The 26,214-nt window shown below is 33.8% G+C and overlaps 2 protein-coding genes across 2 annotated transcripts; one reads left to right on the top strand and one right to left on the bottom strand.

Moving 5' to 3' along the window:
• Window positions 1-14,342: 14,342 nt before the first annotated feature.
• LOC130939682 (pentatricopeptide repeat-containing protein At4g14050, mitochondrial-like) lies at window positions 14,343-14,720 on the top strand. The gene has a single exon (XM_057867773.1). It carries the CDS (start codon window positions 14,343-14,345, stop codon window positions 14,718-14,720), a length of 378 nt encoding a protein of 125 aa, XP_057723756.1.
• A 286-nt stretch (window positions 14,721-15,006) lies between these two features.
• LOC130941809 (L-type lectin-domain containing receptor kinase VIII.2-like) lies at window positions 15,007-17,702 on the bottom strand. Its single transcript, XM_057870408.1, has 2 exons — window positions 16,716-17,702; window positions 15,007-16,454 (listed from the first exon to the last, which is right to left on the bottom strand). The coding sequence occupies exons 1-2, from the start codon at window positions 17,521-17,523 to the stop codon at window positions 15,229-15,231; spliced, it is 2,034 nt and encodes a 677-aa protein (XP_057726391.1). The 5' UTR covers window positions 17,524-17,702; the 3' UTR covers window positions 15,007-15,228.
• Window positions 17,703-26,214: the final 8,512 nt, after the last annotated feature.

Below are 26,214 nucleotides of genomic sequence, written 5' to 3'. Positions count from 1 at the left end.
GTCCAGACCGTACTTCTCACAAGGGGAGGCCTCCAACCAATAGAGGGGAAAGCGAGGGGAAGAATCCTCATCCAAGAAAAAGGGGTGGTGACCCTCTACAGCTTGCACTTTGAAAAAATAATTTTTGAAGTCGTGGAAGGATTCGTCAAAAAGGGTGAAAATTCTCCGACCTTGTATGGCTCGGAAAGACACCCATTGCTGCTTGTTATTTAGCCCACTGAAGGGCTTAGTCATGTGAAAAAGATAAAAGAAAATCCTCAAAGGGGTCGGAAAGTCCAAAGCGTGACTTATAAATTGGTAAATTTTCAGAAAACCCCAAGAATTGGGGTGAAGCTGGGTAGGGGCAACTCGACAGTGGCATAAAACAACCATTTCAAATTGAGAAAACGGAAGAAAAACACCCAAACGGGTGATCATACATTCATACATAAAGAAAAAATGAGGGACCGCCTCATTGGCCCTCCCAAAACAAACCCGGTCTTCTGGACCCGGGACTACCAACTCATACTTTGGCTCGTCCTCCTCAGAAGTACAAATTCTGTGGTGAGTACGAAGGTGGGTGATAAACTCGGCGTCAACCAAGGGTTCCTCCCCTAGGACCGTGACGTCAACCCATTGAGAAAGAACATCTACGGAAGCCATTTCTTTTTCTTATAAAGGGTGACAAAAACCTACAAAAGAAAAAGAAAAGAAAAATCAAAAACACGGTCTCTAAAGGGAGGAGATACGGAACCAAAGTCTACAAACCAACCTATCTATCTACAAAATAAAAGCATGCAAACACAAAGCATGTTACGAAAGAAGAAAAGCTAACCTTTATCCAAAAATGAAGGTTGGAAGAAGCAGAAGTCTCCGAAACACAAGAATGCAGCACGAACGAAGAAAGAAGAAATTTGAAAAATTGCAGAAACGAAAAAATGAAAAAAAGCGAAAGTATTTATAAACGTGCTGAGGGACATAATGGTAAAAGCGGGGCAGTCATTAATGAGAATGCACCGTTATCAAGATCTACGCACATCCCTAACGGACACGACGCTTGATTAGACGTAACTGTCAGATCCAAAAGGACACGGAAAGTCACGTCGGTTTCAGAAAATCACGTCGGTCCTCCAACAAGTCGGCTACGACCCCGAGCAGAATACTTGAACCCAAATCTTGAAAAAATTGGGCTCGAGTAGGGGCACTGTTCATACCCTGGCCCAATAATAAAGGCCCAGGATCAAGCAAAAGACCTAATCCAAAGGGTTGGGCCTCACCAGTACCAATCTTCATCCTATGAAGTCGGTACTCACCACGACCTGTTCTAAAGAAGTCGGGCACGAGATTAGCTGACAGATAAACACTCATTCAAATGAGTAACTGCCTCTAGAATCTCTCTAACCACTTCTACGAGCCATATCTTAACCTCCCTAAGATAATGGGACGGTTAACACCCTAAAAATATGGCACTACTCCAACGGTGGTTATTGGTTCACCACTATAAATACACTGACACCTCTCAGGTATCTCTAAGTCCAATACTCTCTAGACTTGCTCACACTCTTGCTAACTTAGGCATCGGAGTGTCTTTGCAGGTACCACCCCCATCTCCTCGCACAAACAAGTCGGACGGAGCCTCCCGAGTTGCAGATCCATTCGGAATCCTCCTCCTTCACACATTTGGGCCAACCAACTCCATCCAACCCATCAATCTCCGGTTACCCACCGTAACAAAACTATTAATAAATGTTAAATAAAGCAAGTTTGATCTATTTGTTATTATCCCCTAACATTAATGTTTTTACAAATTATATCATTTTGATTTAACCTCCAAAATTCTTTTTTATTTTATTTGCCAAACAACGTAGCACAAATAACGATAAATTGAAACCTCTTTTAAGATTCATTTATTTTACTATTTTGTACAGACAAAATATTAGTGAGACGTAATTATTTTCAGCTCTAATTTTTTATTATCTTCCTAACACTACTATTTTTTTAAATTATATCATTTTGATTTAACCTCTAAAATTCTTTTTTATTTTATTTACCTAGCAACATAGCACAAATAATAATAAATTGAGATCTGTTTTAAGATTCATTTACAGGTAGTTATTTTTAACTTAAGTTTATTTTTTTAAACTAGTAGAATTTAGTATTGTTTAGGAATAAATTAAGCGTAATGAGTAATAATTATACATTTATGTTTGTAATTGCAAATGCAATTCAAGTACCGGCAATTTATATCGGCTTTCCTTTTATTCTATTTAGGTTTGTGATATATATTTTCAATCAATAAATTTAATTGGTTTGATGTTTAGTCCTATATATTAGAGATCTTGATTAGCAGAGAAACAAATAGAACTACAAAAATGTAATACTATTAAAATTTTTCTAAACTTGTATGTTGGAATCTAATTTATTTTTCATTACATCTTGCGAGGCACACCACAAACGCAAAACTCTATCTCAATTGTTCCATCTTCATTTTCAGCGCAAATGGCAACCCATAGTGACGAGATTCTTAATGATCTTGTATTAAAAATTCTAGCAAAATTACTTGTTAAGTCTTTGAAACGATTTAGTTGCGTGCATAAGTATTGACTAAATTTACTTGAGAATTCTGATTTCAAGAGTATATACTATGAGAATTTAAAATCTAAAAGTGCTTATTCATTGTCTCTCCTTCTATGGAGATATTTTGATGACAAAAGAAGTGATGGACGCATTTATGAAAATGATGTGCATTTACTTTCTAGAGAAAGGTATGAAAACATAGTTACGTTAATTTTGCCAAGTCTGTTTAAAGAAATTGGTTTTGATAAAGTTCTAGCCTGTGTTAATGGTATCATATGTTACTATAAAAAAGCTTATCTTAATGTAAAAATAGGACTTTGGAACCCCAAAATTGATGAGTGACAAACCCCAATTTGGCGGTTTGTTTTGTATTGAATTTAGAGTATTTTAATAACCTTTTGTCACATTTAGCCTATGAATTAGCATGGTTTTGTTATCTCTCCCATATTTGTGGTCAAGTGTAAAAACATGCTTTTTAAGCCTTATTTTGATGAATTCTAGTTCCTCTTTAATCCCATAAGATGCCTTGATATGTTTGCTAGTAATTCCAGGATTGAAATAGACTAGGCATGGATCAAAGAAAGCAAGGAAGGAAGCATGCAAGTGGAGAGAAGCACAAAAAGTTAAAGAATTGATTTCGGCCAAGCACGCGTACGCGCACAAGGCGCTCGCGCGCACATTGCGGAATCGGCCAAGGACGCGCACGCGTACCGTGCGCGCACGCGTACCGTGCGCGCACGCGTCGATGATCGCACATGACTTCATTAAGGCAACACGTGCCTGGCGATTTTGGAAGGTTTCAACAACCAACTTTGGCGCCAAAATGCATAGAAGAGCCAAGGATTGAAGGGGATTGATACACATTCACATCCATAGACTAATTTGGAGATCATTAGATAGAGAGTTTTTAGTTAGAAGATTAGTTTTAGAGTTTTAGAGAGAGAAGCTCTCTCTTCTCTCTAGAATTAGGATTAGGTTTGGTTCTTAGATCTAGATTTTAATCTTTGCTTTCTTCTACTTCTACATTTCAATTCTTTGTTGTTAGATTCATCTTCTTCTACTCTTTTGTTGTAATTTCCTTTATGTTGTTCTTGTGTTTTGTTGTAGATCTACTTTTGTTTCTCCCATTTTCTTTCAATTCAATAAGAGGTAATTCATAATAATTGTTCTTCTTTGCTTTTCTATTGTTGATCTTTTGCCTTTGTAGTTAGATCTCTCTTTAATTCTTGCAATTTATGTTGTTTACTTTTATTGCCTTTTATGTGTTTGATGAAATGCCTCTTCTAGATTTAGTGTAGATTTTGTTCCTCTTGGCCTAGGTAGAGTAATTAGTGACTCTTGAGTTATCTAATTCCTTTGTTGATTGATAATTAGAAGTTGCTAATTGATTTGAATGCCTCTAAAGCTAGTCATTCCTTTGGGAGTTGATTAGGCCTTGAGAAATCAAATTGATTCATCCACTTGACTTTCCTCCATGGTTAGAGGTTGACTAAGTGGTAGCAATGAACAATTCTCATCACAATTGAGAAAGGTAACTAGGATAGGATTTCTAGTTCTCACATCTTGCCAAGAGCTTTGTTAGTTGTTAGTTTATTTTCATTACCATTTACTTTTCATGCTTCCTATCCAAAACCCCAAAATAATTCTCAACCAATAACAAGACACTTTATTGTAAATCCTAAGGACAACGACCCGAGGTCCAATACTTCGGTTTATAAATTTAGGGGTTTGTTTTAGTGACAAACAACTTTTTGTATGAAAGGATTAGTGATTGGTTTAGAAACTATACTTGCAACGAGAATTCATTTGTGAAATTCTAAACCGTCAAAAATCAAATCGTCAATGAGCGTAAAATTATTCCTCCAAGTATTATTACTAATGAGCCTGACTTTGATCTGGAGGTATGTATTCATGGATTTGGTTATGATAATGTGAATGATGACTATAAAGTGATTCAATATGTATATTATATTCATCATACGCTTGTTCTAGCAAATTGGCAAATTTATAGTCTAAAAAATAATTGTTGGAAGAAACTTAATTTTAAAATAACTCAAAAAGAACTGACTCATGAAAGTTCTGTAGCGTACTTGAATGGAATATGTCATTGGTGGAGATGGGAGGAGAATAAAAAGAGGTACTTGCGTCATTTAATCTCGGCACTGAAACGTTTCAAACTACATTGATTGATTGGCGACAAAGTGATACTGGTCACCCTACCAGAGCTTTGGTAGTGCTCAACGAATCTGTTACTTTGATCTCCTCTTTTGATGAGAATAGTCGCATTAAAATATCCATTTTGAGTGAAGTTGGTGTGGAGAAATATTGGGTGAAATTTTTTTATAGTTGGATTCTTTCAAAATTTTTGGCATCCAATACGAATGGGCAACAAATATGATCTAATATTTTTTATGGGAAATGATAACCGTGAATTGGCTTCATTTGACGTCATTAGTGGCAAAGTAATTCACAACATTAGTATTAAAATAAATATGTTTGGCACATGAATTTATAAGAAAAGTCTCCTCTCTTTTACTACAGAAATTAATTAATTTGTAAATATACAAATTCATATGTTATTCCTATATATTATAATAGTACCAATTTATTAATAAGTCTTCTTTAGATTTGTTTGATGAATTTTTAAGAATTTTTTTTGGAGTTATCTTTTTTTTTAAAAGATTTTTTTAGAAAAGTAAAAGTAATTTTATATTTGAATATCTAATGCAAATAGATTTTTTTTATCTATCAATTATGTTTGGGTACAACAACATAAAAATACTTTTTTGTTTATTTATTATGTAAAAAAAAAATTAAAGAAAAAAGATCTTTTAAAAAAATATGTAAATTATAATTTCTCAAAAAAGATATTCTTTTTATATTTTTCTAATACTTTTACTTTTACTATCAGAGATTTGCCAAATACATTAAAAGATAAAAAAAAAATTTTCATTGAATTTTATTACATTTAATATATATAAAAACTGGATATACTTACAAGATATTTTTCAATTCAAATTAAGAAAATGTTCTAATTTTTTCTTAGTTTTAGATATTATTTACTAATGCAATAAAAAATGAATAACAATAATCATTTACATAATAAAAATAGACCATTCTAATATATACATGACATTACATATACTAAGGATATTATTATGTATGATGAGCAATTTTTTATTTTTTATAAAAATAATTTATGTGTAAATCAACTAATTAATCTTTATAACGTATGATTTATTGTATAATTTGTTTTTTCTTAATATAGATAAATTAATGAATTTAATATACAAAATATAATTTATATTATTTAATATACAAAATAAGCAACTTAATTTATCATCTAGGATAATAAATATAATAGTACAAATCATTTAAAATGATTTTTAATTCGTCATTGATTTCATTAATTTTATAAGTATTTTAGAGTTTGACCATGATAGAAGTGTAAAGTTTGTATGTTGATAACAATATATGGCTTTTAAAGTTAATAATAATTACAAAAATTAAATTGTTTTAATAGTGCGTGCGATAATATTTTATTGATAACTATATGAAAATATATATTTATAATTAAACCAATAAACTATATTCCTCACTACATATGTTAAACTTAAAATCTTTTTAATGGTATATAATTATTAAATTTAATTGAGAAGGAGAAAGTAAAAATTTTATACCATTTTTTAGAAATAATTCAGTAATATTTAGCATTTATAAACTTTAACCAATTTGATTTGAGTGAAGTTGACTTATTTATAAGTAAAATTCTAAATGTTTGATCCTAAAATTTAATGCTCGTAATTCACAATTAACCACATACCCAAACATCATTTTTGTGGTCCTGACTTTAACCTCCGAGAAATCTTCATCACTTACAACTGCAATGATTTAAAGGAGAAGCCAACAATGAAAAAAGTGAAATATTTCCACTGCACCTATTATGTTCTATGTGATATTACTGCGTGTTTGGAGGTCACTATTCCTTCAACCCCTTCCTCCTGCTTTTGTGGTACTAATATAATTCGAACTTTACATCTTTATTTAAATTTTCTATAAAAGTGACTCGAGAGACCTAATTAGTAATTACAAATTCTCCAATGAGTAAAAATTACAGAAAGAACAAAGAAGTAAATTAGCTACTTGAGAGGGGAAATGTGAACTCAAAAGAAAGAATGATATCACTGAAAGCAGTGCCATTGGAATGTTCCAAAATATATTTTTACTGCAGTTGGTTGAACTGAATGATTTCCAATAATTGACCATCTTTTTTATTTGCTTTGCAGTTGACATCTCATCAAAATAAAATATTCCTCGAGCTAGGAAGAGAAAAGGAAAGTGTAAAGAGAGAGAGAGCTCATTGCTCCCATTGTTTTTCAGAACCAAATCAATTACCTGTTTCAGTGTTGATTCTTTGTTATATAACGAAAGAGTGCTTTGATGTTTCTTAGAAAAAAATAAATAAATTTATTTTTCTTATTATAGTATTTGTTTTCCTTTTACTCTTATATTTATCATCAGAAGGATAAATTTTGTAAAACAAATGTTAAATAAGAAAAAATTTAGTCATATTAGAAGCCATTTTGTAATACTAATTTTATTCTAATTTTTATTTTCACATTTTAACAATTTTACCAATATATTCTTTTTAAAGTAATTGGTGGTGGATAGAATCATGAGACAGATAACATACAAAAGGATAAAAAATATTTTACAAATTATTTTTATATTTTTTTATAAATACCATCTAATATTTTGGTTGTTCATTGAAGTTAGCTTCCAGTCTCCCACAGAACTTTGTCTAAAAAAAAAACTAATTCATCCACCATTTAGACCTAAACTCATTTTTTAAAAGATAAATAAATTATCAAATTAAGTAATTTCACAACTAAACTGCAATTTAATGATGTTACCTTAAAATAGATCTCCAAATTTAATTCAATTCTATTATAATAATAATTTATACATATTTTTTACGTCTATAATAATAATAATAATAATAATAATAATAATAATAATAATAATAATAATAATAAGAAGGTACAACAAGCATATTTAATTTTAGGAAATCAATAATTGATCCATATTTTTTATATAATAATAATAATTGAGTACAAGCATATTTATTTTTGAGAAATCAATAATTAATCCCTATTCTTCACACCATAATAATAATAATAACAATAATAATAATTGGTATAAACAAATATCACACCGGTAGTTTAATAGGATATTTTTTACATAAAGTAACAGAGATGCCTCTATTAATAGGACATGAGATATATATCATTCCGTTAGCATCGAGACATAAGCGAACTTCATTCAATAACACATCATTCTGAGATTGAGGTTGAAATTGTATGCATCTTAATTCGGGGTTAATCTGACCAATCTTAACTTTTATTGCATTAACAATATTAACATAATTATAAGATATAATTACATTAGGACCTAATCTTGCATTTTTAAGTATGGTCAGAATGTCCAACTTATTTTTAATAGTAATCGCTAATTTAAAATATTGAAATTGTTTAAAGTTATCAGCACTACAAGTTCCATGCTTATTCCGTCGACGTCCCCAAAATTAGTTATTGAATTTTTCGCCATGTAGTAGATTAGGCCAATCATTCACTAATTGAGATGTCAAATTGCTTATCTACGAGAGTAAACCACAATAATAATTAAGAAGTAATTATTAAATAACAAGATAAATAAAAATAAATAAAATCTAATTAATTAACTTACTTCTTTTACGTCAAATGGATCGTTTGAAGAACAATATTTTGGCGAAGGATAAGAGCCATATTCGGGCCATAAACTGTGTATTGCGAAATTCTTTTGGATTGTCAGTACTCCATGTTCAAGCTAAAAGGATGGTGGCCATTGTAGGATAAATTTAAAGAATTGATAAGCACCGGAAGTAGGAAAAGATGAAAATATAATTAGTATGATAGAGAAAATAATAAAAATTGACTTCATTGTAGAAGTTGAGGGTTGGAGAGACTGATGGTTCTACCAGGTTAGAGGGTTGGAGAGAGTGATGATTCTCTCTCCATATAAATAGAGGGTTAGAATTCATCTAAAGAATTGATTTAAGCAAACACAACTTTTTATTCATAAATTAATGATATATACAAAAGAAGAAAATATTTAATTGTAACATGCATCAAAGCAAACAGGTCAGAGTATGGATCTCTTAGGAGTATGGGTCACAAGGTAAACTGAACTGCAAAGCAACAGTTGTAACATGATATGTTGCAAAACAAACTAAACTGCAATTCATAGTTAACCATTAATCAAACCAGTCAGTCGGACTGTCAGAAAATTTGTTGGGACCAGCTTCTGGTTGCGCAAAAGAAGCCGACGACAGTGAGGAAACTGACGGCGAGACTCGAAGCAAAAAGACGACAATGACAATCAGCCCCCGGGACCAGCTGCCATCGGCGATGACGAGCGCAAGGAAGGCTCGCGACTGAGTGTGAGACGGTGACGAGACAGAAAACGACGACGACCAGTCCGGGACTTGCTGCTTCTGCCGCTGGCGAGGACGAGCACAAGCAAGGCACGCGAGCACTCACCAGGGGAGGCCGGCGAGACGCGAGCGGCCGAACACACAACACAGACGGAGGAGAGAGGCCAGACGCGACTCGCGAGAACATGGTGAGGTGGATCCGACGAGAGTCGTGGATACGGAGGCGAGCGTGCGGTGGTGCCGTGGCGGTGAACTAAGGTGAGAGAGAGAGAGAGAGAGAGAGAGAGAGAGAGAGAGCTGCGGGTGGCTGTCATTTTGAAAGGTGAGGTGAGAGTGAGAGGCTAGGGGTGGGTAAATGGGTTCAGGAAGGACTAAGCTAGGGTTTTGGAAAAAAAAAAGTCAACCGGCGTCGTTTTGGAGATGGTTTTTTTCTAAAAAAAATTCAAACCGGTCCAGATTTCTTTTATTGAGCTTGAAATGACTAAAAAAAAGATGTATCTTACAGCCTGTTTGGAATGCATCTGATTTGAAATCATAGATGAATTGAATTCTATTCCTTGCTTTGGAATAGAAAAAAAACATGAAGTTGAATTCCGGTGAGAATTCCAATTCTCATTTTACCCCATTTACAAATCAGACCTACTTTGGTCTGATTTCAAAATCAATTCTCACCTAAATCTCACTTAAACTGTGCAATATCAAAAATATTCCTGTCCAAATTATAATATTCCATAATCCCTTCACTTTCTTAAACCCTATTTTGCTTATTTATTGGAGGATTGAAGCTGCACACTGTGTTCGTATTCGTCAGGGTTGTTTGCTACTTTCACCATTCTCCGACAAGGTACAAGCTCTTTGTTGCAGTGCCGTGAAGCCTTCCTCTTCGAGCAACACAAACTCTTCACTCTGTCAATTGCTAGGAGCTGGAATTAGAGGTAGGAGAAGGTTGATTACTTTGGCAAAACTTTATTACCCATACTCTAGATTTGTGTATTTATTTAATGTGCACAATCTGTTTGATGAAATGTCTAATTTGATTTCTAGTTCCATAAATTGTCATGATTTTTTGGCTTGTTATTATTACTGATGGTCATAATCTTCAATCTTTGTTTTTATTTTGAGCACGCGATTCCAATCTGTTTGATGATTGATCACTTCTTCATGCTCATATCCACAACAACTTATGATTTTATTTTTAGCCCGCGGTTCTCATGTATAATTGGTTTTGTTGCTACTGTTTGGTGATTGTTATAGTGTGGTGTATTGTTTTATGTAAATCACAGGCTATTTTATTATAGATTATTTTGTTGCTCCCATGTTAAATTGGATAGGACTCAATTAAAGAACCGTTCTCGATGAAAGATATTTTGATACATGGATTACAAATTTGGATGGAATGGCTATTTTGTTTTGAACCTTTTACTGTTAATTAATTTTCAAGAATTTTGTATGGGTTTGTGATTGTGATGTCATCCCTTTCATGCGATGGTTCTTTTGGGTATAAGAGAAAACTAAGTTTCTTTCTTTAAACATATATCCTTTTCCTATCCAATGCAATGTCATTCCGTTTCTTTATTATCATCAACATGCCGTTTCTTTATTACTTTGATATTATGTAGGTATCTAATATGATAGAATCTGAAATAAATACAATTTTAGCCATAGTTACTTTTGCGGGCTATTTGGCTTGTATGCGATATATGATTCGGCAAATGTCTTGTATTGAAAGATCAATCACCCAATCTCAACGTCATAGTAGAGAACAAATACGTCGAGAATTGATTGCTCAATTAGAAACATATTATAACTCACGTTCTATAATACGTATGAGTTATGATGCTTTCACTAGATTAGTTGCAATACTTCGTCAACGAGGGCTTCTTAGAGATAACCAATATAGTATTATTGAAGAGCAAATGGCAAAGTTTTTACATATTTTAAGTGGTCATTCAAGTACTCGGGCAGAAGATTTTTTCTTTCGTCGGTCTACTGAGACTATTAGTCGACATTTTCACCAAGTCCTTAGAGCTATAATAACCATAGAGGATCAATTTTTAGTTCAAGTGAACAGCTCAACTGTCCCACCTCGAAATATTCAATAGTGGAGGAAGATTTTATCCTTACTTCAAGGTATATTTTTTGTATAAATGTAAACTTTTTAATAAATTTTTGTACTAATACATGGTCGTAACTATTAATTTATGTTGAAACTTTAGAATTGTATTGGTGCTTTGCACATTTGAAGATGCATCAAGGTATAGAGGAAGAAAAAGTTTTCCTACCATGAATGTATTGGCAGCTTGCACATTTGATTTGAAATTTACTTATGTCTTACCTGGGTGGGAGGGCTCTGCTTCAGATTCAGGAATATTAGAAAATACAATTCATAATAAAGATAATTTAAATGTTCCTCAAGGTATTTTGTCATTTTTCCAAATATAAATTTGTTGTTATTGTATGTTTTCAAAAAGATTATAATATTTACATATGTATTTTACAATTTGTTTTAGGTAAATTTTACTTGTTGATGCTGGTTATATGTTGAGGTCGGGGTTCGTCACTCCATGTCAAAGTACTCGATATCATTTAAGGAAATATTCTCGACATCCTCCTGAAAATCCAAAAGAGTTGTTTAACTTAAGACATTCTTCATTGCGCAATGCAATTGAAAGAGCTTTTGGTGTCTTGAAGAATAGATTTCCAATCCTGTCAGAGATGTCTAGATATAATGTAGACACAGTCAATGAAATCATCATAGCTTGTTGTATTTTGCATAATTTCTTAATGAATTTTGATCCTGATGAAGAAATTATTGCACAAGTTGATAGAGATCTAATGAATAATGTACCTGAAGATAGAGCAAGTCGTGAAAACATTGCTAGAGGGGAAGATGGACGAAGGGGAGAGATTTTGAGGAATACTATACCAGCGGAAACGTGGAATGATTATATTCGTAGACAACATTAATTTCTTATTATTTTGTGTACGTGTGAACATTTGTTTATTCTGGTTGCTTTGAATTGAACATGAGTTTATGTATTAGTTAGATTTACATATATCATATACTTTTGTTATTTGTGAAATAAGTTAAATACTTCAATTTTATGTAATGTATTTGTTTAATAAATTGTTGTTTATTATTTTAATTTAGATTTATTGTAATAATTGTACTTCTACTTTTTTTACTTGTGATATAACAATAGGTGGTGATATGAATTTCGAAAAAGTTAGTGATGTTGAAGGAAAAAATGAGTGTGATACCTACTTTAAATGGACCATGAAAATGGATGGCTTAATGCTTGAAGTTCTTAAGGAGCAAAAGAATAAGGGTCAAAAGGAAGATAGAACTTTTTCGGCTGAATCTTATAGAAAGGTGGTGGAGAAAATTAATGAGAAATTTTCTGTGAGCATTAATAAGAGTAAAGTTCTAAATCATTTGAAGACTCTCAAGGAACAAATGATTTTAGCAAAAGAAATTAATCAAAAGAGCGGAGTAGGATGAAATGATACAACTAAAACATTTGAAGCTACACCTGATGTGTGAAATCTTTATGCTCGGTATGTATATTTTCTTTATATATATATATATATATATATATTTGTCTATTTTAATATTAATATTATTTATTTTATTTGATATTTTGATATGAATTATTTTATTAATTTTTGTATAGGCAAATCCTAAGTTTAAAGCTATTAGAGGAAAACTTCTTTATCATTTGAAAATTCTTAAAGAGATTTATAATAAAGATATAGCAAATGGAATGCGGGTTAAGACCGGTAAACAAAAAGTGAGAAGATGGGAAAAGAAAGATACACACGTTAATATTGATGACATTAATGAAATGCAAGCAAACAATGAGGTGTATTTGAAAAATTTTAATTCCTTTGATTATGAAAGTATGCCAGCAAGTTTAACCTCACAAGCTCCACCATCTTCTATTCCATCGGTGTCTAATACCTCATCTGCTAAAGATCAAAAAAGAAAAGTGGCAATAATAGACGTGTATTCCCAAGATATGACTATGGCAATGAAAGAGATTGCAAATGCTATCATAAGTTAGCATCCTGAAATTTGGAAGACATCTGATATGAGGGAAGCTTTAACTAAATTAGATTTGCAAGGCCGCTCATTTTGTGAAGCTCTTGAATGGCTTGTTACTCATCCTACTCTTCTTGGAGTATTTTTTGGCTTACCGGAAGAGCTTCGTCTTGAATGGTTGAGGGGAAAAATGGATTTTGAGTTTTAGAAATTTGTGGCAATGTTTTTAGATTTAAACTAATGTTCCTTTTTTATGTTATACTTAATATGATGAAATCTCTACTATTTAGACTTTTATGTTATATTTAGTGTGATGGAAACTCAAAACTTCTATGAGGGTCATGTGAGGTTGATTTATTGATATGGATTATGAATATTTTGTTTTAAATTAAACTTTGTTATGTTTATGGTTTATGGGGTTATCTTATTTTTAATTTTATTGTTTTTTAACAAAAACATGATCATATCAAATGAGTGTCATAATCACACATAAATAAGATTATAGAAAAAAAAATGAAAAAGTTATGAGACGTTGATTTTTTTTTAAATAATTTAAAATTTTCATTTTTAAAAAAATTCTACCTATTATAATTTCATGGGTGAGATGGATTTAATTGGTGAAGTTGTGTTAGACCAATTTTACTTATAAGTGATTTATATAATTATATTATCTAATTTAATTGATAAATAAAATTATACTTAATATTTATTGAAGAGTAAAAATATCTTAGAGAAATAATGTAATTCATCAACGAGTCATTCCAAACAATGAAATTCAATTCTATAATGAGTTAGTTGTTTACTTGTTTCAAACTATGGAATTGAATTCTATTTCTTTAGAAATTTATTTTTTGATAGATAATTCAATTCATTTAAAGGTGTCCAAACAGACTGTTAAGTTCTGTAGCATAATTAAATGGGCTATGCCACTCATGGAGTATGGGGAGAGTAATAAAGTTTTTGTAGCATATTTAATGGGATTTGCCAATGATGCAGTATGGGAAGTGGTCAAGTGGAGGTAAACTTTCTGATGAAAACTGATTTTAATAATTAATATTTATATGTAATCAATTATATCACACAAATCAATTTCGTATATCTGAATATTAATGAAAACAATTAAGAACAAAATCAGAAAATTGTCCATTATTCAAATAGCAGTGCGTTCTGTATCACTTAGCACAGCTTCAGATAGTCTTTTTACCAATAAAACTTGATGATTCAAGATTCTACTAAGAGTTCTTTACTGAAACCTTAAACATATACACTTCCATGGATGGGAACACCTTCACTTACTCTTTGCTCCTAAAGTTCTCTGCCAACCTTGGTTTTATTATTCATGGGACTATGATTCATGGCCATATTGTGAGACTTGGCTTTCAAGATGACTTATTTGTTCAAACTGCACTTGTTGACATGTATGCTAAGTGCACTTATGTTGAGTGTGCACGCCACATGTTTGATGAAATGACGCAGAGAAGTGTCGTGTCCTGGAACGACATGAAGGTGAAGCAGAGCAACCGAACACATCCCATCTTCTGCACAAGTCCATATTCAAACTACTCAATCAGTTTTTGCAAGCCCAATACGTGGTCTTTATCCGATGAATTCATAAACAACAATCGTATTACGTGCTCATTAGTCTCGTAAAGTAATTATGGGTGGTTCAAATTCCATCTTGTACAAACAACAATTTATTGATCAGCCATAAATTCTCAAATAAAATTTTAATTTGTGAATGGATTAGTTTTTGGTCTCCATGCTGTGAGATAATAAGAAAAAAAGGAGGAGGAGGAGGGTAAGACTCTATATCAACTTAATATTTATTCACTATTAGCTGAGAGTTGTTTATTTTAAGTGGGATCATCAATATATTGAGAAATGCATAAATCAATGTAGTCTCTCATATTAAGAATTGTGTTTAGTAATTGAATAATGACACAAATACATATAGATAGATAGATAGATAGATAGATAGAAAAATATGTTTGGACAAATACAAAAAGCAAATCTTAAGACACAAATTTGTATCTTTTTTGTCCTTCTAAATAGTAGAGACAAAAAGAATACAACTATATTTGCGTTATGTCCCAACTAACAAACGCAATATATGTACACACATATATAATCTTTCATCATCAGCAGCAATCTTGCTTCACTAAAAGGTACAAGAATAAGCATTGCAAAGTCCAGTATTGGCACTACTATAAGGAAACAAGGCAACAGGGCGAGTTCTTGGAAGCTCAGGAATAGGCTTCTCCATGTTACCAAGAAACTCCACAACTTGCTCCATTGAGGGTCTCCCTTTGTTCTCATTCAAAGTGCAAAGCAAACCAATTTCAAGAACTCTAATTGCTTGCTCCAAGTTTATCAATGATCCCATCTTTCTATCTACAATCTTCACTTTCTCATCAATCTCATGCAAGTTCCAAGCAAAATCCAACAAATTCTTCTCCTCAGGCTTCCCTTCATCACTCTCATTCCTTTTCCTTCCTGCTATTACTTCCAACACAAGGACTCCGAATTCAAACACGTCTGCGCCGTGGCACACTTGAGCCTCGAATTGTTTTGATTCGGCCCCCATTAGGACGAATCCAAAGTCCCCCAACACGGCTCTGAAGCTGACATCAAGGAACACACTGCTGCATTTCAAGTTCTTGTGGGCTAGTTGCTTGCCGTGGAGGAAACTCAAGCCATCAGCTACATCCTTTATGACTTTGAATCTTCGCGTCCACGGAAGAACGCCGGCCCCAAATAGCCATTTATCTAGGCTGCCATTGGGGACAAAGTCATAAACCACCATGACTTGATGATTGTCCTGGCACCAGCCTCTAAGGGGAAGCAAATTCGGGTGGCGAACCGCGCTGATTGTCTTGATTTCCTTTAACAAACGCTTCTTATCAGATCCGTGTGTGCCAAGGAACTGCTCCGAGAATCTCTTCACAGCAACCTGTGTACCATTAGAAAGCTTCCCTCTGTAGTACACTCCTCTGGAATCATTTCCAAGCAACTCAATTTCACTGTAAGACCGAGTTGCAGACGAAAGCTCAGAGAAGGTGAAGCGGCGAGGCTTGTTTGGAGGCCTTGGCCTGTGAATCTCTACATCCATTGGACTTTTTGATTTGGCAGCGTTCCTTCTGTGCTTGCTGACAAAGTAGAAACCAATCAGAACAACGAGAACAATCGCAACCGCAGCCACGAAAATCAAGAAGCTTTTAGAAGGTTCGTCCTTTGAAGACTTTGTGGTAGCTTCTTCTGCAGCTCCAGTACTATTCTGAAGCAAGATCTGGCCCTGGCAAGTTTCGGATGACGGTAACCGGAGGAAAGCTTGGCTAGTTGAAGTGAAATTCCAAGAGAGTATATTATGGATTTGAGTATGGTTACCTATGTTGCGCAGATAAAAATACTAGTATTAGATATAACAAATTAGTGGTAAATTTAATATGGCAATATCCAATACCAATCATACTACGTGTACACTAAAAATCAGTGACTAAATCAACTACTGGTATAAAATACATATTAAAATATAAAATATATATTGAAAATGAATCAAACTAACACATGAATTTACAAAAATACATGATGACTAGTTTTTTGTGTGCATATAGTATTTTTTATTCAATGCAGATGATAGTTTGTTACCTGTGGAAGCTGAGAACCCTACAAACATGTACTCATTTAGATAAGGAGTAAGATTAATGGACTCTGAGAAGATTGGCTTGGATGGATAAACAAATTGCTCGGCGAGGCCGAGATGAATATCCATCCTCCTTTGTTGACCATCATATTTGATCCAAGCCCTATGAACAGAACCATCCTTAAGAGAAACACCAGCATCAGAAGCATTTATAGTTTTTGTAGATACTATGGTACCTAAATTGATACCAATATGGTTATCATTTGGATCACGAAATTCAGGGTTCTTCCTTGTGTCAAATTCAACTGCAACTGCCTTATAGTCATTCTCACAAACATCATTGAGCATTGCAAGCCATGGACCAGATCTTCCAACTGTGAACTCATCAGGAACAATTATGAAGGTTAAACCACTTCCTCCATTGGAGGATTCATCAGAGGATGTTGAATTGTTGAGCTGAAAAGCGAAGGTGGTTTCGAAAGACGCCGGAGTTTGTGTTCTCGGATCTAGAAGGCGAATTGGGAAGTTGTAGATTCCTCTACCTGCTTGGTGCCTTATGTCAGTGTCTTGTGACTCAATTGGGATCTGAATTGCACCATTTTCATCTGAGAATTTGGCACTGCCTAGAAGCTTCACTTCATGGACTAATCTAGGGTTGTTGTTCAAGTTGAAATTTGGGAAGAAAAAGTGTTTGGTAACATTAATTGGAACATCACTAGCATAAGAAGAAACAGCAAATCTGTATGGAACTATAGCTGCTAGAAGATTGAGCAACAAAATTATGCAGAAAATATTATAGCATGAGGGATCCATCTCATCTCATGCCAGAAAAATTTAATAACTTAGCATAGGATGATTATGAATTATGATTGGTGGTGCTAACTGCTGATATTAATAATAATAATGGTGACAATGCTTCAAGTAAAGGTAGGGAAGATTGTACAAAATTTGAATTAGGTGCTGCAGGTAAAAAAACCAAATGACAAGATTGCTAAAATCTGACTAGATAATGTTTTGGACTCATCCTCAAAGAGACAAAATGCCACTTGAAAATTTTCTGGTTATAAATTACTTAGAGGTGGAAATTTTTTTCGCATTAATCAACTAGAGTTTGAGTTGCATCATTGTGCTGAGGGAAGGAATAACCGAATAAGCACTCACAAAAATTTGTCACGTGCAAAGTGTAATAATAATAATGATAATAATAATAATATTAAATATGAGATCAGTTAAGACGGTAAAAATATAATATTTTAATCATAAAATTTTGAGTTCAAATCTTTGAAAGGTGTATATTACGGTGAAAAAGAAAAATGGTGAAGAGAATGAAGATTCTCTTTGAGGAGTGGTTAGATAATTATCACATAAAATATGTTATTTTGTTTTTGTTAATTTTAAAAATAAAATTAACTATCCCTTTTCATTCTATGCATATGAAAACCTTTTTATTATAAAATTGGTCTCTTTAAAATAGTATAAGTATATTTTTATAAGTTATATATAATAAAACAACATTCAAAAAAATAATTATACTAAATATATACTGAAATTTATCAGTAATATAAAATATACAATAAAATATAAAATATATATTAAAAATATTTTTTTAAATAAAAATAAATTAAATTAATATATATTTATATATAAATATATAATGATTGATTTAATAATTAATTTTTTATGATATAATATTTTTGAAAATTAAAATATTTACTAATGGAACAAAAGTTGATACGATTTGTATGCAATTGTAAAGATAACACAACTCAATTATTCATAAATGGATAATAACAAAATAAATAAGCTGCTGTGTGGGGTACATTTACCAGAGGTGGAAAACTGGTTATCCATGGTCCAAGAAATGGCACAAGTCTCTATTTATGTTTTTTTGGAAAATAAATGGCGCAAGTCTATCATCAGCCAAGGCAATCATGCAAATATATTCCGTAACCCAAATGAAAACCATAGGTAACCATAACTTAAATGTTTTTGTTGGACAAGTAACACGTGTCAAAAGGAGGCTTCTTCCGAATGAATAATGTTATTTAAATATCACAGAAAGAAATAATAATTATTATGGCTAAAATAAGTTGTGAAAGAATTCTTCTGAGTGTTGATTTGGTTTAATAAATCTTAGATATTTAAATGTTAAGCAATCAATCAGTGCACCGTCTGCTAATTATTTTATAGTGCATGATTAGGATAGTCATTATAAGTTTATAACTATATTATTTTAGAGAAGTATAGGTAAATAATTTTTAATTGGCCAATTTTAAACAATTATAATTAATAATAATTAATTAGTATAAAGTGTAACTAAAAAAATTTGTTAGTCTATTGTTGATTAAACTCTTGTTAATTATCTAATAGAATTGCATTATTTTTTAAGAATAAATGTCCTTTTCGGTCTTTAACCATTTGTCCGATGGACTTCGCACCTCCTAACAAATATAAAATTCCAAATCGATCCCTATCTACTTTGAAATATGTACGTTTCAATCCGTACAACTGGTTTCGAGCAGGTCACTTGCTGATGTATCAGTAACTTGTCCACGTGGCTTTCTCTCCTTCATAATTGAAACAAATCGCCCCCTGAATCTTTGTTGAAATGCTGCGTTTTATAAAGAGTCTTATTCCATAAAATTCCTTCCTCTCCCTCGTCATTTACATTTAACCCCAATTCTAAAAACCTTTCTCCTTTCCTCCAAAAGAGCGTTACATTGAGGACGTGCGAGTATGTTGCACCACTGTGTGGGAAGACATTGACTGTGTTTGGAAAGTTTCTTTGAAACGGTACGGAATACTTCGTTCCCTTCTATTTACTTTATCTGTTCCTATAGTCTAGTTGAGGAGTGTGTGAGATAGTGGCCACGAAATTAGCTTTGATAACTTTGTGAGTGTTATGCATGTTGATTATGGGTGGATGTGGTGAAGCATTGACTTTGTGTGATGAGTTAGGGTTGTTGCGAAGCTATAATAGTGATGTTAACTTTGAAAGTTTCTACCTTTGTGTTTACTATGAGTTAAGAATTATTAACTGATAGACATTATAGTTATTTGCTCTTGATTAAGTTTGAAGTTTAGCTCTGTTACTGAATTGTGGTTAGAATTTTTGCAGATATCTATGTTTGTTGTCCCTATTTTTCATCATGGTGGGAGACTCAAGAAAGATTCAAATGGAGTGTTACGGTACGTAGATGAAAAGGTTGAGAAGTTTTCACTCATGGATATTAATTTTGTCAACAAGAAGGACTTGGAAGAATTTTTCAGGGGATTAGGTTATCCAGAATACAAAAAAATTTACTAGCTTGATCCAGCAGTAAAAAACTTGGAGTTTGGGCTTCATATCCTTAAGGGTGACCATGATATTAATGACATGTGTGAAGCCACCCTAAGTTGTCCAGATAAAAATGAGTTCTACATCTACTTTGAGCACCTGGTAAGTCAACCAATGGAAGTTGAACCAGAGCAACAAGCAGAGCCAAAACCAGAGGAAGAGCCTGTTGTGGTCACATATGATTCTTCATCGGATGACGGATATGAGAGTGCCGAGGATGAGGCCTACAAGCCTCCTTCTCCTGGTTATGAGACTGATAGTAGTGAGTCTGAGTCTCCAAAAAGACGTAGCAAAAATACAAAAAAAAGCATCGGTGTCTCCATCAAGCAAGAAGAAAGTGTCACAAAAAAATGGTAAGAAATTGTCAAAGAGGTATACCGGGAGGAGAAGGAAGAGACATGGGCTATATGGTGAATCTAGTAAAGGAAATCAAACTGACACACTTGCTAGTGGGTTGGGGGCTGCCCAAGGACCAGTAGAAATAGACATGGGAGGCCTAGTAGTGGTTAATAAAAAGAGTGACAGTGATGACTACAACTATGAATATGCTTATGAATATTGTCATACCCCAGTTTTTTCTGAGGATGAGAGGACAATGCAAGGACTTGATTTCAATGAAGAAAATGAATATGGAGAGGTTCAGTTTGAGCTTGGAATGTAATTTTCGAGTATAGAGAGATTTAAGATAGCCTTCAGAAATGTATTTGTCTGTGATGGAAGAGATTACATGTACATAAAGAATGAGAAGGAGAGGGTCAGAGCTATATGTGCAGAGGAGAACTGCCCATGGTTGATATACATGGCAAGAAACTCAAAAACAATGGCATTTGAAATAAAAACATTCCATAACAAGCATACATGTGGAAGGAATTATGGAAGTAACTTGGCCGATAGGACATGGATCACATATAAGATGGAAAAAAGGTTGGTAACGCAGCCTAAGCTAACACCGAAGAAAGCAACAGGACATATGAAACAAGACTACAATGTTCAGCTCCATCCAAAAATGATCTAGAGAGCTTTAAAAGCAGCTAGAAAAATTTTTGTTGGAAATGACAAGGCACAATATGGAAAGTTGTGGGATTATTTACAAGAGTTGTATAGGAGTAACCTAGGAAGCACGACTGACATGTGTGTTGACTCGATTCCTCAGTCTCTACCGCTGTTTGACAAAATTTACATATGCTTATATGCATATAGAAATGGGTTTATTAAGGGTTGTAGACCACTAATAGGCCTAAATGGATGCTTTTTAAAGGGGTATTATGGAGGCCAACTCTTGACTGCAATGTCATTTGATGCTAACAACCATTTATTCGTTATTGCATATACCATGACAAGAGTAAAAAATACAGAGAATTGGATGTCGTTCTTAACTCGGCTTCAGGATGATTTGGGAGACCATCAAGTGTATGGATGGAATCTCATGTCTGACCAGCAGAAGGTAACAACATGTGCCAATCTATTATAACAATAATTGGATTATAATGTTGATGTTGTTTAGAGTTTAGATTGTATAAAGAACTCTGTTTGATATAATTGGCTTATATCAAGTCCTAGTTAGACTTATGTTTCATATATTGGATTATAATTCGATTTCTGTAACAATTATAATTGGCATATAATTGGTTTATAAATAGAATTCTGTAGCATATAGTTGATTTATAGTTGGTTTATAGTTACACTACTGTTACTTATAATTGGTTTATAATTAGATGTCTGTAGCAATTATAATTGGCATATAATTGGTTTATAAATAGAATTCTGTAGCATATTGTTGACTTATAATTTGTTTATAGTTAGAGTACTGTTACTTATAATTGGTTTATAATTAGATCTCTGTAGCAATTATAATTGGCATATAATTAGTTTATAAATAGTGTTCTGTAGCATATAGTTGACTTATAATTAGTTTATAGTTTATAGTTTTTTTAAACCATCGTTGTAGGGACTTATACATGCAGCAAAGAAGTCATGCTCTCTGCACACCATAAAAATTGTACGCTACACATTTGGAAGAATCTTCAACAAAGGTACAATAACAAGCAGGTAAATGGACTGTTATGGAATGCAGCCAAGTGCACTACTCAGGTGCAGTACAAAGCATCAATGGAGAAGTTTAAGAGTGTGTGCCATGGAGCAAGGGAGTATATGAATTAGTATGACCTCGGAGTTTGGTGCAAGGCATATTTCAGTCATGGTCCAAAAAATGACAGCCTCATCAATAACATGTGTGAGATTTGGAACTCTATGATAGTTGAGGCTAAGGAGAAGCCGATTCTAACGTGTGAAGAGATAAGGTGTACAATAATAAAGAAGATGGCCAAGCATAAGAGAATTCTAGGGAGATGCAATGAAAAACTAGCACCAGCCCAGCAATAGAGGCTTGACAGGCACATTAAACCATAGAGTCATAAATGGAATGCACAATGGAGTGGAGATAATGACAGGGTTCTATTTGAAGTTACTAGGAGAAAACACAAATTGGGCATCAATCTCCAACAACAAATATGCACTTGCAATGCATGGCGGTTGACAGGTAAACATTAATTATTAATTCTTGGCTTATTATTTTCACTATTTTTAACGCACCATATTCATGCTTTTGTTGCTATTGTCTAGGGATGTCATGTGTCCACACAGTTGCTGCTATCTCTAGGCTGAGGATCAAAGATGTCGAAGACTTTGTAAGCCCTTACCTCACCATGAATGCTATCAGGAAAACATATGACTTGTGTGTAAATCCAGTAAACAGCAAAGAATTTTGGGAGAAGACAGACCATCCAAAGCCACAACCTCCCACGATAGTAAGACTAGCTGGTCGTCCAAAGAAACGCCGGACTGAATCCGGTACACCCCTCCCCCCAGTGGTTGGCGACAAAGTGAAAAGAACTTTTCAGGTAACATGTAGCAAATATAGGGAGAAGGGGCATTACTATAAAACATGCAAGGGAGCGCCAGCTAAACCCGACTGGCAACCAAAAAGGAAGAAGGCAAAAGCTTCTAGCAAAGCTTTGTGTGATTACTGAAAATGTAGCTCCTACTCGTTCCCCTATAGAAAATGTGGCTGGTATTGATGATGGTGCAAATAACATACCTGTTGAAGAACTTGAACCTATTAACATGGACCCTCTTATAAGTTTTTTTTTTTTAGACCAGTATTTTGTTAGTTGTGTAGATTTTAGGTTGTGTATTTGTGTATTTACAATGAGTTAATCTTTGTAAACATATGTGGCTACAAAATATCGTTTTGTAATATAGGATAAGGACAAAAAAAATAAGAAAAAAATGTTAAAGAGGTCTCATGTAGAGCCAGATAAGATAAATATTTCACAAACTGCCCCAACTGCAGAGGTAAATAGACACACCATAGTTGTTAGCTTCTTTTTTTACATAAAAGATGAAATTTTGGAGACCATATGTGATTTACTATTGTTTTAAGAGGTTCTAGGAACTGATCAAACTGATCCAATGAATCAGGCCACAACTTAGGCTCCAAAGACTCAGCCCCCATCAGCAGCTCAAAGTTTAGGCCCAAACAGAGTGTAAGAAGGCCTCCACCTCCTCTAGTGCAATCCAACCAACCTACTCACAATGTCCAAGACTAACCAGAAGGACAAGGCTTACCAAGAACCCCTCCTCATGTAATCTCCAATAGAACTCTGGGAGCAGCTAGCACTGTGACCTTATGAAGGCTCTTCAAGTTCATTCCAACACCAAGAACCGACTAAAGAAACAGTGAAAGAACCTGCTATATGGATATTATGCTGTTTAGGGAATGTAGAACTTTATTTTTAGGGGGAGACTCTATCTTCATAATTTGGTTTATGTTAATGATATGATTAGGTTCTGACTTGAAGTCTACATAATACTCAGAGTTGATTTAGAGATACTGTCAATTTTTTTGGTATTTGTGTTAGTATCAAGTTGCAAAAACACACATGGTCTTGTTTGTGAAACTCTAGAGCTGTTCATAATTTGGTTTCAACTTGTAAGTGTTCTTGGTATAACAAAAAATGAAGAACTGCACTTTATGTAGAAAACACGCAGAGAGATTCGGAAACTGGATATACTTCTTTATTTGATATGTAATTCACACCTATTACAATATAGCATACTTCTATATATACATATTCCAAGGATGCATTATCATAACTAATTGATTCTAAATTCCTCTTAACAGAATTATAACTAATTCAAATTGATTCTAACTAATTCTAGTTAACTTATTACACACATTACTAATCTTTTCCCTTAACACCCCCTCTCAAGCTTAGTTGGGATTTGATTCCCAACCTAAGATTGGACTTAAAGCGATAAAAAATCTTAGACGACAACGATTTAGTCAACAGGTTTGCTACCTGATCTTGTGCCGGCAGATTAACAACAAAAACTTGTTTCTGGTTGACAAGCTCCCAAAGAAAATGTAGGTCAGTTTCAAGATGTTTACATCTGTTATGTATAACTGGATTTACTGCCAACATACAGGTACTTTGATTATTGTAGTAGATAGTAGGTGTAATCTTTTGTGGTACTTGTAGTTCCTTCAAGAGATTCTGAATTGCCATACTCTCCGTTTGAGCCGATGCATCTGCGCGATACTCTGCTTCCGTGCTTGATCTACTCACCTTAGATTGTTTTCCACACTTCCAGCCTATCAAATTATTCCCTAAGAACACCAAATATCCACTCACAGATCTTCTATCATCCAAATCTGTCGCCTAATCTGCATCAGCAAAAGAAATAATTTGATAGTCAGTGCATTTGCTAAATATCATTCCTTAATTCATACTACCTTAAAGATATCTCAATATTCGCTTGACTACTTTCCATTTTTCAACCTGGGTCTGCTCATGAACTGGGAACACTTGTTCACTGCAAAGGCAATGTCTGGCCTTGTTATAGTAAGATATTGAAGAGCACCTACTAAGGCAAAGGTAGATCGAGAGGTTTGTCAGATCACTGCCCGATTATAGTCGAGGACTCCAAATTCAGAGGAGGACCACGACCTTTTCGGAGCTTAGATTATTGGTTTACACATGAGAATTTCTTAAGAATGATGAAAGAGGAATAGAGGAATCTTGGCGAGTTACAGTTTACAGAGAAATTGAAGGCTTTAACGCTGCCTTTGGAAAGATAGCATAAGGACAAATTTGGTGACATGGACAAGAAAATTCAACGCTTTGAGGAGGAAATAAAGAAGTTAGATGAGATGGGTGGGAATGGAGTTTATGATGGTACAGTTGAGGTTGGAAGAAAGGCTCTGGTAAACTGTTGCAAGCAGTGGTACGTGAGAAAAAAATACACTGGAAGCAAATATCACGGTCCAAGCATGCAAAGGATATGGATAAAAATACTAGGTACTTCCATAACTTGGCGTCGACAAGAAGGAGGAATAACAGACTTGATGCATTGGTAATTAATGGACGGCTGATAAGAAATCAATCTCGGATCAAGATTTCTATTAGAGAATTTTATAAGGATCTGTATCGCCAGGAGAGATCGCCGGTTGTGGGGTTTAGGGATGGACTGGTAAATCAGATTGATGAAGAAGAGGCTACAACATTGGAGAGAATGTCGACAATGGAGGAGGTTAGACAGGCAGTATGAGATTGCGAGTCATCTAAAGCTCCAGAAAGTGATGGGTACAACATTAATTTTATTAAAAAGTGCTGGAACGAAATTGGTGCAGAGTTCATGTCAGCTGTATTGGAATTCTTTCATTCATCAACGCTGCCTTTTGATTCGAATATTGCGTGGGTGGCCCGAGCATCAAAGTTTACTGGAGCAAAGGAGATTAAGGACCTCCGACCGATTAGCATGGTAGGTTGCGTGTATAAAGTAATCTCGAAAGTGATGGTCCGAAGGATGAGATCAGTGATGCCAGGTCTGGTAGGGGAGACTCAAAGTGCATTTGTCAAGGGTCAAAAAATATATGATGGGGCACTTATTGCATGTGAAACAGTACAATGGTTAAAGATGAGGAGGAAGAAAGCGGCAATCATTAAATTATACTTTCAGAAGATGTATAATCAGGTTAAGTGGAGCTTCGTGGATATTGTATTACAAAAGATAGGCTTTGGTTGGAGGGGGAGGGAATGGGTGAAGGAATGTGTTGGTACAGCTTCTATGTCAATTTTGATAAATGGCTCACCAACGAAACTGTT

The sequence above is a fragment of the Arachis stenosperma genome, chromosome 7 (genome assembly GCF_014773155.1).
Source record: "Arachis stenosperma cultivar V10309 chromosome 7, arast.V10309.gnm1.PFL2, whole genome shotgun sequence".
NCBI lineage: Eukaryota > Viridiplantae > Streptophyta > Magnoliopsida > Fabales > Fabaceae > Arachis > Arachis stenosperma.
The sequence above is the reverse complement of the archived record's forward strand: the minus strand, read 5'-3'. Positions and strand labels throughout refer to the sequence as shown.

Bases quoted from the DNA above. Each gene is read 5' to 3' on its own strand.
- LOC130939682 (XM_057867773.1), top strand. From the start codon at position 14,343: ATGGATGGGAACACCTTCACTTACTCTTTGCTCCTAAAGTTCTCTGCC.
- LOC130941809 (XM_057870408.1), bottom strand. From the start codon at position 17,523: ATGGATCCCTCATGCTATAATATTTTCTGCATAATTTTGTTGCTCAAT. The intron at 16,455-16,715 runs GTAACAAACTAT...TGCGCAACATAG, and splicing joins AGGGTTCTCAGCTTCCACAG to GTAACCATACTCAAATCCAT.